Raw genomic sequence first — 20,634 nt, 5'->3', positions numbered from 1 at the left:
TTATTAGTATGTATGTGTGTGCAAATGTGTGCATGCAAGCCTTATATGTATTTACCCCTGGAGACCAGAGATCAATGCTAGGTATTCTCAACTGATAACCACCTTAATTGGGGGTATTGTATTTTGCTGAAATTGGAACTCACCTATTTAGTGAGATTGGCTAACCAGCAAGCCTTAGGGACCCATCTGCTCCCCTGTGCATTCTTACAATTACAGACATGTGTCACCATGCCTAGCTTTTTTTTTTTTAAATATATAGGTGTTGAGGAACTTATGTCTGATTCTTGTGTGTCAAACAGTTTATGCCACTGTCTGTCCTTGTTCTGATGTCCATTTGGTTTATCTGAGCTCCTGGATCTTGGCTTCACTTTCATGTTGTATAGATCACCTGGTGTTCACCTCATTAACAAGGGTTAGTGATAGGGTGGTCTCCAGAGTATTCCAGTCTTTCTTGAATTCCCAAAACACTGCAATTTTTTGCCAATATATGCATGTGATTACATATTCCTTCTATTTTCATTCATACACAGACTTTTTTTTTCCTGTTTGACAGTACAGTACTAATCTTCATGTAGTTTCTCTGCCCTGTTGAGTTTGTGTTCCTTGCTTTTTCTAGCAGAATTTTAGACATAATAGACGATTATTCATCAGTGCAAGACATCAGTGTGGATAAGTTCTTGCTGATGACTGGCAACCTATTGAGCTCATTCCAACCTGAATTCAGACTCTGAGAATGGAATCTGGGCGTTCTCAAACTCAGCATTTTTTTTAATACTCAAATTCCATGACCTATGCCAATGCGGGAGGACTGTCTGTTAGCAATTGATTGCAGAAGCATCATAACATAATGATAATTGGTGGCCAGTGGCTAATTGAGGCTATTTCATAGAGGGTGTATGCTTTAATGAGTGTAGTTTCTTTTGTTTAATAGTAATCACTCTTAATCCATTTACACAAAAGAAATGATAGTTAACACAACTGTAAAGCAGAGAAGTGTGCTCTTAATGTTAGCTCTTCTAAAAATATTCTCAGGTTACTAGATTCTATACCTATTCTATACATTATATTAATCATTTTAAGCATATTATTACTGTATCTGAATGTAAAAAGATCTTATTCACCTTATTAATGAGAATAGAAATAAAACTGCATGAAATATTCCTTTCTAGTGAATGTTTTACTAGCGTATGACACAGCTATGAATATTAAAATTTTAAGTGTTCATCATTTTTAATTGAAATCCACCAAGAGAGTACAGAATTTAGAAATACAAGTGTCTTAGCTCATCAAATACTCCAACCTCCAGTTCTGAATATGTCTATCTTACAGGAGTTAATTTAAAACATTGCAAACATAAGATACCATCTAGCTTAAAAAATAATTGTAAATCTGCTCAAAAGCTGTATGTATAAAGGTGATTTTTGTAATGGGTAAACATTAGAAATGCCTTAAATGCTCAGCTAAATAAGTTGTGATGCATTTGTGTGAACAGAGTTTTGTTTTTCTTAAGCCACTTTGAATTAAGTATGTGTGCTAAATCAAGAGCCCTAAATTACCCCCCTGGCGGTGCTGACATTTCTTAGGTTTGACAACAGTTTTCATAGTAAACATGAGTGGTCACTTTATGTAAAATTAACTAGTAATCTATGTAAGAACCCTTGAGAAATCATTCCTAGTAAAATTTTCACAAATAACTTATCTTTAAATTTTAATAACCTTTTACTCAGATCATTTCCAAGTTCACTATAATTGATGGGTTTTTCTCTCTAGACAGTGAGAATATTTTCTCATGTTCAAAGTCAGCATTGAATGAAGTGCTGCTTAATATAGATAGTAAGGTTATAATTAAAAATAGATCTTAAATGTTCAACTTTGAAGAGAAAAGACTAATCAGAGGAAATAGCAGGAAATGAATGTATTTTTGTTGTTGTTTTGTGTTATGTTTTGTTTTTGTAGTGTACTAAGATCAAAAGATTCAGACTAGGAAGGTTGTTTTCAACATATTCCCCTGTACTGGGGCATTTAATCTTCTCAAGACCAAGGGCCTCTCCTCCCAATGATGGCTGACTAGGCTATTTTCTGCTACATATGCAGCTAGAAACACAAGCTTTGGGGGTACTGGTTAATTCATATTGTTGTTCCACCTATAGAGTTGCAGACCCACTCAGCTCCTTGGGTACTTTCTCTAGCTACTCCATNGGGGGCCCTGTGTTCCATCCAATAGATGACTATGAACATCCACTTCTATATTTGCCAGGCACTGGTGTAGCCTCACAAGAGACAGCTATATCAGGGTCCTGTCAGCAAAATCTTGCTGGCATATGCAATAGTGTCTGGGTTTGGTAGCTGTTTATGGGACGGATCCCCGGATGGGGCAGTCTCTGGATGGTCCTTCCTTCTGTCTCAGCTCCAAACTTAAAGGGGCAAAATAGTTTCTTATAGTTTTATCTATGCAGTATTCCTACCAGCCTAGTCTCTTAGAATAAATGGGGTCACCTGACAGAGTCCTTAATGCTGTTTAAAAATAACTGTGTCAGAGTTTTGAATTTTTTCTTAAGTAGCTCTTCCCATAAGTTGGCCACATGAAAAATTTCCATGAAATGTGTTGCTTGTATGCCCATAAAACATAGTTTAGGTTCATACAGAGATACACCTTAAGCTGATGATTAAAGAAATCCATACACCCTCATAGGCTTTCCCTTTATGACTGTAAGTTTGTGGCAAGTAAGAGATTATGCAGTATTTACATACACACTTTTCTCCTTTGTCTCTGAACTATAAACTTAAGATCTGTTAGTCACTTTGTTCTTAAGTACTAAGATCTTTAACATCTGCTGCAGTGTCCTTTTCTTACCCTTTAAGCTTTTATAAAATCTCCAAAAAGTGTACTTAGTTGTAGCTTCCTGAAACTTCCAATGTTCTTTTTTTCTCCTTGAATGGTATTCCATCTTGGCAGGGCACATAGCCTAGTATGTGAATCTTTCACAGGTGGAGGTGAACCTCAAAGCTCCAGAGCTGAGATTACACACCTGCACTGCCATACTTGTTTATGTGTTGCTGGGGATTAAACCTGTGGCCTAAGCTGTATCTCTAGCCCACTGCTAATTTTTTTTTTCATGAACACAGGGATAAGGCTTGCTTTCTCAAGGTTCCATCATTTAATAAAGTGAGTCCTTGTTGGTCTATTGGAAACAATGGCTTAAATGTCTGCTATGCCTCTATCCATAGAATTGGCCTAGCAAATATGAATTTAGTTACACCCATATACCTAACACTTAGTACTTGACAGTATTTAACATCCTCCCCCAATTTCTATCACTGCCGTTAAAAACAACAGACATGAACATACTGAATTAAAACAGAAGACACTAAGGTTTCCACTGCAAGAATCATTGATGTTTACAAACCCTGAATGCTACGACATCTTTACACCAGTTCTCTAAGCCACATTGTAATGCACAACTAATTAGGATGAATGGAATGATTTTAATGTGAGAAGTCAAGTAGAGTTTAGTTGTCTGGCAGTGGGAGGGGATAACAATACAAGAAGAACGTCTCCAGTGTAACAAAAAGAGAACTATAAGTGAACTCTGTCCTTGTCACTTTATTATTATTTTGCTTTTTTGATGAGGTTGATATACTTTGGACATTCCTTGTGATGTCTGGAGGACTGACTCCTAGGAGACAGAAAATAATAGGGGGCAGGCACAATGCACCCATCACAATGCACCTGTGCCATTAACTGGAATGTCATCTCTCTGGCAAAGCTGTAGTGCTCCATGGCTTAGGCTCTACCTGAAAGCTTTGATGATGAGGAGATAACTACAGATGGAAGTGATTGCACAAGCTTCTGTTCTCTGATTTGCCAATGTGCCTGACCAGGAATTCCTTTTTTTTTTTTTTTTTGGCATCGGGTTTATGCACAATTCCTGTTTGCACCCGGGGGGCAAGGCAGGTTATTAAGGCCAAGAAGGAGGGAAGGCTGTGGGAGGACATAATAACTGGGAGGACTTCACAGCCTCTACCTGGGGGTAAAGGGAGGAGGGCTGCACATGAAGGGTGTTGTCTTTTAACTAACTCTGACTATGTGTTAAGTGGCAGGAGAACTTTTGAAAGCTGCTTTGAGGAGGAGCCAGTGGCTGGGCATGGGGTGTCCTGGGCCTTGCTCTCCCCACTTGTAGGAAACCCTCTCTCCATGCACAGGTAACTGGAAGGAGAGGACAGCCAGGGAAGAAAGGCAACCTGTTGCTCCTCCTCCTGTTGCTTATCACTTGCATCCTGACTCTCTTCCAAAGCCACCTCAACCTTGCCAACTTGGCTGCAGAGCATCTTGACAATTGCCAGCATCTGCTTAGCCTCCCTGTGCACTTCAGGCCATCCTATTAGCTGCTCACCGTCCCTGGCCACTGGGACCGCTTCAGATGGCTGTGGCCTGTGCTGCCCCAGGGAGCACCTTCTCTAAGCAGCTCCTTTTCTTTCTCCTGGTGAGTAATATCCAAAGGACTAAGGAACTAGGCAGGCTCTTACCTTCTTCCTGCCAGCTGGCCTTGAAAGAATCGAAGGCAGGGGGAATAGTTGGAGGAAAACAAAACCTGATTTGAGAATAATTTAGAGCTGAGGGGCTTGTGATCCAGGATGAGGAGGGATAAGCTTACTCTCCAAGCTCCCATGCATATGGCATGGTAATGTCTTTCAAGGGAATCTCTTATTCAGTTTGGCTGTGATTTTTTTTTTCCTTAGGAGTAGTGAAATAAGGTTTTGGCATTTGGCCCAGAAGGTTCTAAGACTTGCTTTAGCTACTAGGCATTCATAAAGCTCATGTATTTAACATGCTATGCCACTGAGCAGCAGAAAGAGAAAAGGATTGTGGGTGATGATATGAATTACTGAAGATGTTCTTGGTTCACTCAGGAAGAATGGGGAGGACTTTTAATGTGAGAATGTGGTTTGACTCCACAAGAGAAGTATGACAGTCACCACACTAGGCATGAAGCTGCCTTCTGCCTGGGTTAGAACTGTTTACAGGATGCCATGTTTGCTTTGGGGAGAGGGGTGGAGTTTCTCACATCTCAATTCTGAAATCCTGAATTGTGACTTTACTCTTTTCTTTTTTAATTAATTTTGTATTTTACCAAAAATACTTTAGTTATAAATTATATTTTCAGAATCTGGGGATTTTTATAAATGAGTACAAACATTTTCTCCACGTGAATAATTATAGTGCAGGGCTGATGGTCAACTTCTCATCCTACCGCTACCAGAGACCGGAGCACATACAAGCCACCTGGAGTTAGTGTTTGTTAAGTAAAAACTAGTTAAACCCAGATTTTTCTTGCCCTTGGTCCTGATCCCTGCCCAGCCCATTATCCCTTGATTCATCCTGTACCCTTTCATGCTAGAACCACATATTAACTGGAAAGGTAACAACTCCTTCCAAGTCGTTTTTAGACCCTAGTTTAACTTAGAAGCAGGGGATGCTGATGTTCTGGAAACTTCCACTGTTTCTGTCGAGAGATTGTGCTCTCCTACAGTGGGGTCCTAAGGCAGCGAGGAACTAAAATGATGACAGGCTTGGAGATGTAGATAAATCCTATAAAATATATGTGGACTCATTATATACAGAGGTACATGCATATATACACACGTATATACATACATATATATGCAGTTATGCATTTGTTTCTAACTGTGATGTACTTTTCTCACACTATGCATGTAGAAAATTACTAACCCAAACTTTATCCACAGCGAGACCTGAGGCATAGTCTAGTGCAATTCTTGGCATTATGATGATGGTATTTCTAAATGACTAGGATTGTCTGTTGCTTTCATAAGTGGTTATTTAAATTACAGCTGTATGCAAATGTAACCTATAAAATGGCAGATGGCCACATTACAGGACTAGCATATTTGTAAAACAAATGTACAACCTATTTTAAGTTGCTATGACACATCTCGCATATCATAGCAACTATGGAAATTGAGTTAGAAGGATATAGCATCTTCAATATGAACATTAACCATCTGGTTTATCCCTACATAAATAACATGTCCCATAACTTTAGTGTATGGTCTTCAAGATAAGGCGATCACAAATTGATCTGTATGATTCTGTGAAATCTAGCTGTGTTCTTTTTAAAAATTGACATGGAGTTATTTTAATAAAGAGAAAAGAAAGCAAATAAGTATAATGTGATACAAAAGAAATAAAATTGTTTTGAATTTATAGAATTCTCTGAGCTTAAAACTCACTTAAGGAAAAAAATATAGTTTGTCTGCTTTGGAGTTCTTAGATAAGTTTTAAACCAATAGCTGTGTCTTAAATATGATAAAAGTTCAGAGAGTTCTGTAAGTTTGTGTCACTTAGCATGGTGATTTGAAAATACTTAGATTTTGAAGGTTTTTTCCTTTTCTAAGACAGTCTGAAAAGTAATTTACTGACAGTGGAGTGGTTCTAAGTGTCATTTATATGAGCTTCAAAAATGCTTCTAATATTTCTCACTTCTTCAATAGTAAACTCAAATAGCAATAATAAAAAGACTCGAGAGCTGGTGTATCCTTGCTTATAGAATTCCAGAATCCAGTACTTTTGCAGGCTAAAGATCTGTGAGGTTTTGGAGCATTAGAGGCAATACTCTACAAATTCAATGGATCATAATACATTCTATTGCAATTATGTAATAATGATGTAGTCCTAAGAACTGTTCACTTAATTATTTCATTGATACTAAATGACTTCCCAAAGCCAGTTCCTCTATGCATATCACTTTCTAAATGAATATGAAAAAATAGATAATTAAAAGTTAATTTTAAAATTAATAGTAATTTTATAAATCAGACAAAAATTGTAACATGAAAAATGCGATCAAATATGATATTTGTTCTTTTTTCTTTTTTTTTTTTTTTTGAGGTTCTGGTTTTATTTTGTGATGCCTGTCAAAAAGTTTCCCTCCAAGTTCCCTCTCATCTTAAGGCTGAAACACCTGTAGGCAAAGGTGAGCATCTGTGTTAACTTGCTACAATTAGCTTTCGGCTGGTCTTGCAAACTTTAGGATGAAAGCTATGCAATTGCTACTCTGCATTAAAGCTAGCCATACACAGAAAAGGAGCTCACATTTACTCATGGTAGTTGAAAGTAGTCAAACTATCAGCTTTCACTGTATATCTTTCTTGCTAGAAAAAATAGCAAAATCAGAAAGACTTAAAAATTATCGTAGTTCAAACAAAGCCAAGCCATCAAAACCAGAAGCATATTTTAAGTTCTGTCATCTCCTCTGCTGCCAGATGACCAATGTCAGGCTTTTTGCTGATGAAACATTAAAGACACCTCAAAGTTCAAATGTTCCATACAAAATCTGTATCTGTGGTTGGTAGCTATGAATAAACAGTTACTGAGAATTTATATGGTGTATTTCACAGAACAGCTTGAGAGACTCAAATATAATTCCAGTAAAATTTACTATCAGAATTTTCAAGGTTCATTAAGCACTGAGTTTATCAAATCTCAAAGCGATTTTATGTGAATATTATTTGCATTATTAATAAGAAATATTGCTTAAGCATAGACTGGGTTTCTCATCGGTTACAACAGAACTTTTATCTTATTGCCAAATACAATTTAACTTAATCTCAAAATCTACTGGCATCTTCTTGTGATAAATGCACTATAAAACTATATAAGTCAACAATACATTATGAAACAGAAACAAACACACACGCACATACACACACCCCTTTCTACGTCCAAATAGCTCTCAATTTCTGACAGAGTCACCACATCCTCTTCAACTCATTATACTTTAAAAATGCAAGGGAAAAATGCATTCAGTATACCTGATTTACCAAGCATTATATTAGCAACAGGGTCTACTGTGTAGTTTTGAACATGGTCCCATACTCTGTTCCAATCCCAGAATCACTGGGAGTGGCTTATAACTCTGGCCAGTATCAGGAAGGAGGGTCTTACCACATGTCCTTAGTTTGAAAAAAAAAAAAATCAGTATTAAAGCCTCAGGCTCCAAGTCAGTTCTTACCACACACGTTACTGTCACACTGTCGTGAAGTTGAATCATTCTAAGATAAGGGCCTGTGTAGACAAACCTGTGGGTACTAGGGAAAGTGGAAGCAATCCAAATCCAATAAGATTCAGAATAGTTTATTTCTTAAACTCACTCATGGTGAAAGTAATGGGAACAGTGTGGATGCAGTTGAGGCTTGTCTTTTCTGGATGAGGTCCTTGATTCTTCCTCAGCACTGCTAAAGGAAGGAAGGAAAGAAAGAAGGAACAAAGGAAGGAAGGAAGGAAGGAAGGAAGGAAGGAAGGAAGGAAGGAAGGAAGGAAGGGAGGAAGGAAGGAAGGAAAGGAGGGAGAAGGGAGGAAGGAAGGAAAGAAGGAACAAAGGAAGGAAGGAAGGAAAGGAGGGAGAAGGGAGGAAGAAAGGAAGAGAGGGGGAGGGAGAAAAACGAAGGGAGGGAGAGAAGGGGGAGAAAAGATAGAAGGGAAGAAGGGAGGAGGTAGGGAGGGAGGAAGAAAGGAAGATGGAGGGAAGGGAGGGAAGGAGAGAGGGAGGAAAGCAGGAAAGGATGGAACAAGAGAGAAAAGGAGGGAGGGAGGGAGGAAGGGAGAGAGAAAGGAATGGAGGAAAGAAAAGAAAAGGGAACCATAACTTCACTAGTTTAACTTTCACAATCCCTACATTTAGAATAGCAGGTGTTCGGTGTCCTGCCCTCTTTCTGCTCCTCCTATGCATGTAGTTGTCATTCCTGTAAGACTTGTTCCCTCCCTGTTTAACCTGATAATTGCTGTGAAATGTCTTCACTGTAGTGAATCTGGAAGAGTGTCTCAAATCACCCAGCCTGATCCTGTCCAGTGACCCAGCCTTCAGAATTCTAGAAGACGGCACAATTTACACAACACATGACCTGCTTTTGTCTTCTGAAAAGAGGGCGTTCTCCATCTTGCTCTCAGATGGTCAAGGGCAGGAACAAAAGAAGCTAGAAATTGTACTGTCAGCAAGAGAAAAAAAGGTAAAGCATGTTAGGGCAGGATGTCCTTTCATGGCCCTTGTAGCACCTGTGAGGTTGACATCATCAACCTGAATGATTCTCTTGCCTTTTGCAATCAATGTTCTCCTAACTGAGAGCCAGACTGTTAAAGAGAGTGGTGTTTACACTAGTTATATGGTTAGTATTGATGAACACTATGGCCAGGGAGCAAAGTAGGAATATCAAAAGTTTCAAATAAATTTTAAGGCATGGCAGGAAGAAGAGCCAACCTGAAGAATGAGAATGAGGCAGGGACCGGTTTCAGGGACCAGTGAAGGAGTCCAAGCAGTGCCGCTCCACCCTGTGGCCTCCTTCCAACTGAGTGGGCTGGTGGCACTCATCCAAGAGACATGATCACCTACTTAGAAACGGCTGTAGGACCCCGGTCTTTAGAGTAGATGTGTGGCCTGGCCAGTAGTGTTCTATGGAGGTGTTTTGATCATAAGCTCACTTTCACCTGTTTAAGGGTGATGAGTCCTGGGCATAAAAAGATTACTAAACTTCACATCTCACTTTAAGTAAACTCAGAACAATGGCGTAGTCATCTAAAACTCCTGATTACATTTATAAATAGATTCCCCAAGTACACCTGTTTTGATGTGTGACTCTTTCTTGAGTTTAAAATATGTTCCATGCTTATAAATATTATTCTTTTTATCCAAATTTCATGAAAGATGTTTGAATAAATGATGTTCACATTTTTGTGGAGGTATATAAATGCTTATAGACAAGGTTTTAGTGGATTTCTTCTGTACCATTCTAAAAAATGAAGCCAATTCTTAAATATTTCCTAATTGATCATCTTTTGGGGAGACAGGGAGAGTCTACAGCTTCTCAAAGAAATTTATATCAATGACTAACCAAATTTTGATTGCTAATTGGTTACATCAGAAAACAGGAAGAACTTGGGAATATAATATGAGGTCAGTGTGTATGTGAGTGTGTTTACTGAAAAATATGATACAAATGTTTTGGAGATTATTTATGATATTGTCATGTACCATTCTTATTTATTTTCCCCATTTAGTGGTGAATGGGAAAAACCACAGTTTTAATAATGCTCAGTGATGTTGTATTTTTTCATTTTTCATAAAATATAGGTTTTTAGGAAAAGACATACCAAAGAGCCAGTACACACCCGCAGTAAGAGAAGATGGGCTCCTATTCCATGTTCACTGATGGAGAACTCTTTGGGTCCATTTCCACAACACATTCAGAAGGTCTGTTATATGTTCTTTTATTTCATATGTATTACATATTTTCACCATTAAACGTTCCTGTTTAAAAGGCACTATTTTAATGGGCTGGGGTTGTGGCTTAGTATGTGTGTCCAGCATGCACAAGGTCTCAAGCTCTATCCCCAACACCCAATAAAATACATGAATAAGTAGTGTACAATACACTGAATGAGGGGTTTAAATTATCAATTGTATTGAAATAATTGACCCATCAAAATGAGGAAAACACAATGACTCCAGGGGTTTTTTTCATCTAAACACTAGATATTCAAACATTTTATTTAACTATTTGGGGTAGGGAGCACATATGTACCATACAAACAAATGTTCGTGAGTCAGCTGCTGTTAGAAGCCGTTGGTTCTCTCCTTCCACCATATGTGTTCTAAGGTTCAAACTCAGGTAGTCAGACTTGGTGGCAAGCACTTGTTCTCTTGAGTCATTGCACAACACTATGCTAGATTTCTAAGCAATTTCCAGAGATTACATCTACCAACTTTGCATAACTCAACTTTAGCTTAAATAAACAAGTATCTCCCAAACTACCCATTTGTTGATGTTGTGTAGGAAGTGAGATATCTCACTGCTACACAGCTAAAATGCAAATACAGGGCAGCTTTGGAACAGTCTAAGATCTAAAGAATTATTTGTGCAAGAGGTTGTACTACTTCAATAGTGATCACACAGTTTTTAATGCCAAATAATTTGAAATCACAGAAAGGTTTCCAGGATTCAGAACTTCATGGAGAATAAAACATCAGGGATCAAATAAGGGACAAAAGTCTGTGACTTCACACATGGAAAAATGAAGATAAGATTTTGAATAAAAGGGCAAAGGAACAGAGGAAAGAGAGAGAGTGATTTAAAATAAACTCCCAAAAGAGACTAGCTTAAGATATTGATCATGACTTATCTGTTCTTTCTCCAAATTGTTTCTTCTTTTTATAGATCCAATCTGATGCTGCCCAGCATTACAACATTTTTTACTCTATCAGTGGACCAGGAGTAGACAAAGAGCCTTACAATTTGTTCTACATAGAGAAAGACACTGGGGACATCTATTGTACCCGAAGCATTGACCGTGAACAGTATGACCAATTTTTGGTAAGATTACTGAAATATTTATTTAACATTAGGTCTTTATTGCTTTAATATTTACACATTGAATTTTTAAAAGAATAAATACAGTGTCAAATAATTTATTTATACATATAATATTATTAATATTCAATATAAACTGGTGCCAGACTGAAAAAGAGACAGTTAGTTTAACCAGGGAAGCAAATGTGTAGAGGACATATAGAAAATATAATGACAAATTTTCAAGCACAGATGCTTATCTATGGAGAAGTATGCAAATCTCTGGAGAAGTAACTGAGATTTTCACTGGGCTTAAAGTTCTTTACAATAAAATGATTCCATTATTGTCAGCCAAGCTTTTATGTTGTAAAACATATGAGACCTAAAAAACAAGATAAGCAAAACTGCCACTTGGGCCCATGCCCAGAAAGTCTGACTTAGTTGTTTTGAGCTGGGCTGTGTGTATCACTCATGGGATTCTGAATATGTATATACATTGGTTGAATCCACCATTTCAGGCCTTGCTTAGTCTGGTGTTACTCTATTGCCCCCTGCCCCCCATCCCCCACACCTTTCTTAAGAAAGTTAATTCTTGAATTGTCTAAGCATCTAGAACATACTTACCAGTCCATCTTATTCTTCTACCTAAAGATAAATCCACATATTTATTTAGTATTGTAATATTAACTGCTATATAAGAGTCAGCCCCATGGCTTAGGAGGATGACATTGACAGACACTGCTTAAGGCTTTACAATTGCCAATTCTCAGTGAGGGCAGTAACAGTGCTCTTTGCTGTTGGAGTTTAACCAAGAGAAATGCCTGCAAGGCAAGTCCAGGCAGAAATCTTTGCAGCCTTTCTTCCAAGTTTTATCCCTAGCAAGCCACCTGTGAAAGAAGATAACTTCTGAGAGGAGTGGAGGGCTCCCAAGAAGATGATGCGTTTACAATAAAAAATCTGTTTGGAGTCAGGCAGCATGGATGGGCATCCTGTCAACATACCAATGCAGAGGGGAGGCCAAGACAGGAAGATTGTGAATTCAAGGCCAGATTGGGCTGTTGAGTGAGAGTCTAACACAATATCAAGAGAAGAACAGAAAGAAAGAAAAGAGGGAAGGGAAGGGAGGAAAAGGGAGAGGAGAGAGGAAGGGAAGGGGAGAAGGACGGAAAGATAAATCAAAGAAGAATTAATAAAGAAGAGACTAGTCTTTGTTCTAGAATATCTGTACATGAACTCATTAAGGTAGAACGAGTTTTAAAACACCATACAATATTTCTGCTGTAGATATTTCATGACTGAGAACAGAGGTGGATCTGTTGTGACACTTGATGTATTTTATGCTTCCTCCAAGGTTCTCTAGATTAAACATATTTTGCTTTTACCCAGATCCAAAAACCATTTTTAAGAATGTCTATTGAAGGTGTAAGAGAGAGAAGCCAAGTTTCATTGTAACCATTTTATTTTTAGTGTTTAAAGTGCTGGGAGTAGATTCCAAAGGCCATTGGCCATAGCTGGTGAGCAAGTGCTCCGTTGTGGAGCTATCTTTAGCCCAGCATGGTTGTCACTTTCATCTCTACTTTTTTTGGTTTTGGTGATTAAACACAGGGTCTTATCTGCATAAGCTAAAGGTATATATCCTATACCTAGTCCTACTGCAATCACACTTACTTTTCTATCTACATACTAGTGAAAGCTACTGCAAGAGACATATGGGACACTTACTGCTTAGACAATGCCTTCCCCAGAAGCAGAGCAGTTACTGAGAATGTACTCTACCAAGACATAAGAAGCAAACTGTTGTGCATGGTGCAGGAACTACTTCATTGAATATCTATCAGCGTTCTGATAGGAGCTGGTTTCAACCTGTTGTTTTTCTTTGCTTCTTTCTATGAATACTGTCAGAGGGAGGGAGAGACTAATTGAAACAAACCTCTTTGACATTAAGTTTTACTATTGTTTGACACTTTCATACATTTATACAATGATTTTTTTTGTCATTCTCCTTTTTTCACCCCAAACTCTTGCCTTCTCAGCCACACCCATCTTTCCTCTGAGTCATCTTTCTGTGTGTGGCCACTGAATTACTTTCTTGCCCTATGCTTTGCTAGTTTTATACTTTTTATGTTGAATAAAATAATTTGGAATCTATATTCAATTAGGATTTGGGCAATTTTACCTTAAGAAATACTCTGTTTCTCTGATGTTTATGTCTAAATTGGCATTCAGAATGCCACTTGTAAAATATAAGGTTTAAAATAGAATTTACTAAGTAGTAAAGTATTACAAGAACTTGTAAACACAATGTAAGCTTAAATCATTAAATTAAATTAAATTAAATTAAATTAAATTAAATTAAATTAAATGTAAGCTTAAAATCATTGTAAACACAATGTAAGCTTAAAATCATTAGAAGCAGGATTTCCTTGTCAAGGGAAAAGGTTTAATTAATATGTTTATAATTATATATCAATATTTTAAAACAATAATCCATTTAATTATTTTTAACTTATGATAAAAGACTGTATAAATACATTTGTTCTTTTCCCTCTTTTTTATTTAAAAAATTATACAATATATTCTTCATTCTCCATAACTCCTCTAAAAACCCCACTCATTTCCCTACCTATCCAGCTTCATCTGTCCATCTTAAAAACCCATAGTAAAACAAAAAATAAAGATCAAAATAGACAGACAGATAGACAAACCCCTAAAAGCCAGAAGTTATCAAAACAAAACAAAACCCCACTGAATAAAGCATGGTCTTTGTTTTGTGTTGGCCAACTGCTCTTGGGCATGGGTTCTTCTTTGGAGTTTGGTTTCTATACCCAGTGATGCTCCATTGGAACTGCTTTTCTTGCAGGTATCAATTGCAGACAGCTTTTCTATTAGAGATAGTAAGTATTCTGTGTCCATTTCCCATTCTCAGCACTAGGGTTTTATCTGGTTTGAACCTGTGTAGGCCCCATGCTTGCTGTCAGAGTCTCTTTGAGTTCAGATGAGCATCAGTCCTGTTATGTCTAGAGGACACTGTTTCCTTGGAGAAAAACTGATTCTTTCCCTCCTACGAGGCGTCAATAACTAATAGTTTCTCAGCTAGGGGAAAAGAAATGAGCCTTCTCCCGTACCCATGCAGGGATTTTGTCTGTCTTGATCATATGTAGATCTTACGCTTGCAGTCATAGACACTGAGTCATAGACACATCCAGCAGTCCTGGTTCTAATGTTCTTTTCAAACAGTTCATTTTTTTTCAAGACATATTCTATGGCTTGTTCCTCAAGTATATTTTAAGTATCTGTCACTGTTCCTTGTAACTCGATGAGCCACAACCTCTAGGAATCTGTTTTCTTAGTTTATAGGCTGCTAATATCTATTATACCTACCACAGAGGTGTTATAATGCTGAATTGACAATATTGCATGCAAACAAGAGAACTCCTTAGAGACATACAATATACATACTCTAGAATTTTGTAGTAGGGGTTTTGATGAAAGTGCTTGGCCATCTACTTTTATTTAATTTATATAAATGTGAGATTTAATAATAAATTGCTGTGTTTAAAAATAATTTCACTTAACCAACATAATCCACCAGAAAAATTAAAAATGGAAAGGCTATAAAAAAACAGGCCCATGGCATTGAAAAGGCATTCTTAATACATGACTAATATTATTACTATTATACTAAGATTTCAATGCATTATATTGTTTTTATTATATAGAACAATGACATCTACTTAGTACATAAAAACATTACTTGAGGTTTTTAAGTGCTGCTATATGGACCAATTAAGAAAATATCTATATTTAGTTCCTCTATTATATAAGCATGAGCAAATTCTATGAGAGGTCAAGCCCAGCCTTCGTGTTAGGTGCTTTTCTAGTTTCAATTTTCCTGTTTGGAACTATTTCAATTAGGATTTCTTTGGAGAGACTCTAGACTCTAGACTAGTGAACACTAAAACCAATATAGTATGTGACACAAGATCACTGAGTCCAAATTAGTTGTAAAAGCATGCCTGATGTACTCAATTATCAAGAGATGAGATGATTATTTGAACCTACAAGTGCTTCCTACATGGTGGGAAAGATGGTCACTATTGGAAGAGTGAACAGGCAGGATGCACTGTAAGCGATGGCAGAATGGATGGAAGTAGGGTAATCCTTTGGGACAAAGTAGGCCAATCAACACAGGAGGCTCAAAAAGATGGGGTAGTTTGTTTTCCTAAGAGAGAAAATGATGATACAATAGAAAGAAAATTTTAATTAAAACTAATCCATTATTAGGCATTCTGTTGCTGTGTTAGGAACTTACCTGTGACTCTGAAACTTCATGTATGATGAGAGTTGTAATCTATTAGACAATTTTCTGCTTTCAACTAGTCTTAAATTTCAAAACCAGCATTTTGAGAAAAACGCATACAGCCTAGGGGAGAAGAGAGGGACTGATGGAAGACTGAATAGTGTAATATTTGAATATTCTAAATATGGTGGTGAAGATGTAGTGTGACAATAGGGGTGGTAATGGCGGTGATGGTGGTGACAGTGATGAGGTGATGATGGTGACAGTGGTGGTAGTGATGCTGATATGTTGCAAGGGTTATGGTGGTGATGTTGGTAGTCTTAGTTAGGGTTATTATTGATATGAAGATCCAGCATGACCAAGGCAACTTATCAAAGAAGCATTTAACTGGGGGCCTGTTGACAGTTTCAGAGGGTTAGTCCATAGTCATCATAGTGGTGGGTGTGGTCATAGGCAGGCAAGCAAGGCACTGAAGCAACAGCTGAGAGCTCACATCTGATCTGAAAGTTGCAGGCATAGTAAGAGGGAGACTGGGCTTGGAATAGACTTTTGCAACCTCAAAGCCCACACCCTGAGACACACTTTCTCAGTGAGATCACACATACTAATTCTTCTTTACTGTCCACAAACTGGGACCAAACATTTATATATATTAGTCTATAGGGGTCATTCTCATTCAAACCACCACAATGGTGAGGACAGTGGTGGTGATGGTGATAGTGGGGCTGGGGGTGTTAGGATGGTGCGATTAGGTCACAGGGATTAGTGAGGATGTAATTAAACAAGTACTTATTGAACACCCATAGTGCACCATAGAGAGAGTACAAAAACATCTGGGTAGAATTTATATGAAAGAAAATAAAAAAAGAACAAACCTAAATCCTGTTGTTTGGAATCAAGATGCAGCCCATTGTCATGTAAAGAATGCAAATATGTTTTTATTATCATTCTATTATAAATGCATGTTTGTAAAAAAAAAAAAAGAAAATACAGGCAGAGGTATCCCCTAGAATTAATTGTGATATAATATATATGTATATTAAAATTGAAACACATTTGTAAGTTTTGCTAGTAGATGTTATGAACACAACTACAATGGGTGTATCTGGGTTCTAACAAGTTAAAAACCACAGTTAGTTCTGAAAGCACTCATAGCTCATGAAACTGAGAGCACATGGAATTTTGGTAGAAGAATAATGAGAAATAACTTTTCAAGGGGGTGAAGGTACAGGGAGCACACACAGTGACTATGTGTTCTGTGCCTAGAATCATTTTGTAGCTGCACATACCTGTACATGTTTTTACACAATACCTCTGCTCTACTGCGGAGCTTCCTTTTGTGCATGGTTTGTCACCTAAGAAGCAGCTGATGGTGTTTCTTCCCTTCCAGGTGTATGGATATGCAACGACTGCTGACGGCTATGCTCCAGACTACCCTCTCCCCCTGCTGTTTAAGGTTGAAGATGACAATGACAATGCCCCATATTTTGAAACCAAATTGACAGTTTTTAGTGTGCCTGAAAATTGCCGATCTGGTGAGTTCACATTAAAAAAACCAACATTCATTAACGTGGTGTGTTCTCGATTCTCTCCTTGCAATTTGGATTTGGGATCTTGAGCTCAGGTCATCAGGCTCAACAACAAGCCATTCAGCCAGTTTCATTTTGCTGGCCTGACATTTTACAGTAGTATATTAAAAAGATCATTTATACTTCAAAAGTACTGTATGGTAAAATTACCAGGCATGGTGGCACAAACCTTAAATCTCAGTACTCAGAAAGTAGGGATCGGTGATGTCTGGATATTCAAGACCAACCGGGATGTCATAAGGGCAGCTCTGCCTATATAGAGAGATACCTTCTCAGTAAAAGTTTAATTTTATAATTTCCTTTTATCCTTTTTTTTAGTATTTTGAATTACATATATTTTTTATTTTCCTAATAGAATGTTTTTTTTTAATTAAGGGTCAAGTTGTTTTGAGCTAATTTTCTAAAATTTAATTTTGTAATTGATATAAGTTAATATCCTTTTCATATCATGACCAGGCTTCTGGTAAACTTTATTTAATTCAGTTCTCCCTAGGGTTAGAATTTGGTGTTTGGAAGTTTGATACGTAGAGATATTGTAGTGCAGGAATAATGGCTGGATGGTTCATTCAGCTGGGATGGTTCTAGAAGAATGGACTTAGCTGGGAAATGAGAGAGAATATATGAAGCCAAGATCCACTATGCCTGTGGAAGAACAACAGAAAACTTCTCAGTGTTTGAAAGACTTGTAAGAAATTGTAGTTATTGTGGATTTCTGCTGTTATTCTGCTGCTGGGTCTATGGGCAGATATCATGTTGCCCTCTTAGAAGCATCTTTAAAATCCTCATGTCCAGTCAAAGAATATCCTCTGACTACTGTATCACATTTAACTCATTAATCACACTTAATTCTGTATTAACGACTGCTTGCATGAATGGGAGGAGAGGTCCTTGGTCCTTTGAAGGCTCAAAAGATGCCCCAGTGTAGGGGAATTGAGGGCGGGGAGGTGGGAATGGATGGGTGGGTGGAGGAACATCCTCATAGGAGCAGGGGGAGGGAAGGGAAAGTGGGAAAGAGGATAGCATTTGAAATGTAAATAAAGAAAATATCCAAAAAAAGGAAAACAAAAAGAAAAAAATATAATATATGGAAGGAGTGCTACAAGAAAAATGAAAGAAAGAAAAGACAAATACTTTCATTAGAACAGATGAGGTTGTGCTCATGGCTGGTGAGCCCCTGAAAACATGTTGAGGATCATTCATCAGTTATCTGCATTAGTCATTAGAGATGGGCAAATCAAAATCTTAGCACAAGATATCTCACATTCTCTAAGATGACAGCCATTAGGAAAAAGGGACAGTCATGGTGATCATGAGAAGACACTTGAGTCTTCTCAGCAGACCATGGGGCAGGTGGAGACGGGTGGAAGCATGTCTGGTACTTTTCCAAGCACAGTTACCAATGATGTGAATCAACGGTTCAATTCCTATAACTGAGATCTATGTCCACAGAGAACTTGAATATAAATGTCCATGAAAGGGTTAACCATAATAGTGAGAAAGTATACATAATTCAATGCCAGTCAGCTGCCAAGAGATAAATAAAATATGGCACATGCAGACAGACATTGGGTGTTTGGTGGCAAAAGTCTCAGGTAACACTGTAGACAAGGGGGCAGGAAGAATGTAAGAGAGGAGGGGATAGAGAGCCGTGTACTTCTGTCTCCGAACATGGCATGACATTGTAGTTACATACATGAACTCACACTTGCTGTGGTAACCCGCACCAGACCTCCACATGATCGAGAGAGTTAAAAATTCCACCATGGAGCAGGGAGAGTCTCTCTCTACATACCCTGTCCCTAACTAAGGAGCTAATAACAGCTAATGGTTGTTAAGGGCTGGCTGGCCATTGTAGGTTGCCTGTGCCCCAGTGCATGCCCCCACCCCCAGCCACACACATATGGGCAGCATTAATTGGACTTAGTGAGCTATAAAAAACAGAGCCATGAAGTTGGTCAGCAGATACATCATTGGGAGAACTGGAAGGAGGGAGTAGGGATTGGATATAAATAAGATACATTGAATACATGCATGAAAATTTCACAAATAAAAATAAACACACACAAAAAAACCCAACTGCTTGCATCTAAGAATACTTCAGCACATTTATTTTTATTTATATTAAATATATTTATTTATGTTAAAGTGAAAAAGTCAATGTCGTTGCTATGAAAAGATGTTATATTAAGTTATGCTACAAGAGCGTTTTCCTTTTAAAAATAGTCCGTGAACTATTGTTAAATGCTAATTGTAGATAGTGAGAAAAAAATTTGAGAGTCACTCTTACCAAAGGTCTTAAATCCTTGTATGTAAAATACAAGAAATGGTTTTCACAGTATATACCTTGCTGAAGTTCAAAGGAAGAGGGGCTTGGGAAAAATCTGTAAGAACATTTATACAATCCTCAGATTATGTGTAAAAAACACTGGGGTGTATGTGTGTGTGTGTGTGTGTGTGTGCATGTGCGTGTTTTGATAATCTACCGCAATGATGTCTGTATTTTTTTGTTTATAATTCATTGTATTATGATTTACATTTTGACAACATTGGCTTTATCTGAACAGGGACTTCAGTGGGACAAGTGACTGCCATAGACAAGGATGAGCCAGGAACTCTACACACTCGTCTGAAGTACAAAATCTTACAACAAATCCCAGATCAGCCAAAGCACTTCTCCATCCACCCAGACACAGGTGTGATCACTACCACCACACCTTTACTGGACAGAGAGGTAATGGATCAGTGCATTATGCACCAGTCACTGTTCAAGCTGGTAATTACCACCAGGATGATTACAGTACAGCCAACATGCTTACTCCCTAAGCTTTCTTCCCAAGCTATGCCCAGTGACTCTTTAGAGACTTCTTTGCATCTGCAGAGATGCTGAGATAGTACGAGGATAAGACAGGTCTGACTTGCTCTCATTGTGCTGATGTGAGGTCCTGATAATACTGCTTTAATTTGCTTCACTTCTGTTTTTGAAAAAGTAATTTCATTACAATGTATGCCATTTGTAAATTGATGAGAAAGCCAGAAGATTCCCATTTGTTTCCTTCCCCATGCCTGCACAGGTCCAGTGTGGCAGGACTATTGTCTTTTCATAGTTCCCCCTCCTTACCTCAGAACCATTCACGTGTGTGCGTGGGTATGCACACAGACACACACAGACACACACACACACACACACACACACACATCTATCTATCATAGGAATACTATAGTGCAAGACTAATGTCTGGGTTTTCATTAAGCTGGGAAGATTCTAAAAGAAGGAATCTAGCTGGGAATTCAGAAGAACATATGAAATCAAGATTCCTTAGGTATATTGAAGAACAAATGAAAACTGCTCATATATATATATATATATATATATATATATATATA

The 20,634-nt window shown here is 37.8% G+C and overlaps 1 protein-coding gene across 2 annotated transcripts in view; it reads left to right on the top strand.

The window, feature by feature from the left end:
- Window positions 1–4,205: 4,205 nt before the first annotated feature.
- Dsc1 (desmocollin 1) overlaps window positions 4,206–20,634 on the top strand; it is a 31,283-nt gene continuing 14,854 nt past the window's right edge. For both annotated transcript variants that reach the window (XM_021150713.1, XM_021150714.1), the window contains exons 1-7: window positions 4,206–4,484; window positions 6,911–6,995; window positions 8,825–9,027; window positions 10,146–10,265; window positions 11,230–11,385; window positions 17,052–17,196; window positions 19,815–19,981. In XM_021150713.1, the coding sequence (XP_021006372.1) occupies window positions 4,422–4,484; window positions 6,911–6,995; window positions 8,825–9,027; window positions 10,146–10,265; window positions 11,230–11,385; window positions 17,052–17,196; window positions 19,815–19,981 (939 nt within the window). In that variant the 5' untranslated portion in view covers window positions 4,206–4,421. The remainder of the gene's footprint in view (window positions 4,485–6,910; window positions 6,996–8,824; window positions 9,028–10,145; window positions 10,266–11,229; window positions 11,386–17,051; window positions 17,197–19,814; window positions 19,982–20,634) is intronic.

This window comes from Mus caroli, chromosome 18, assembly GCF_900094665.2.
Source record: "Mus caroli chromosome 18, CAROLI_EIJ_v1.1, whole genome shotgun sequence".
In the NCBI taxonomy this organism is placed as follows: Eukaryota; Metazoa; Chordata; class Mammalia; order Rodentia; family Muridae; genus Mus; species Mus caroli.
This window is presented reverse-complemented; position numbering and strand designations above follow the sequence as displayed.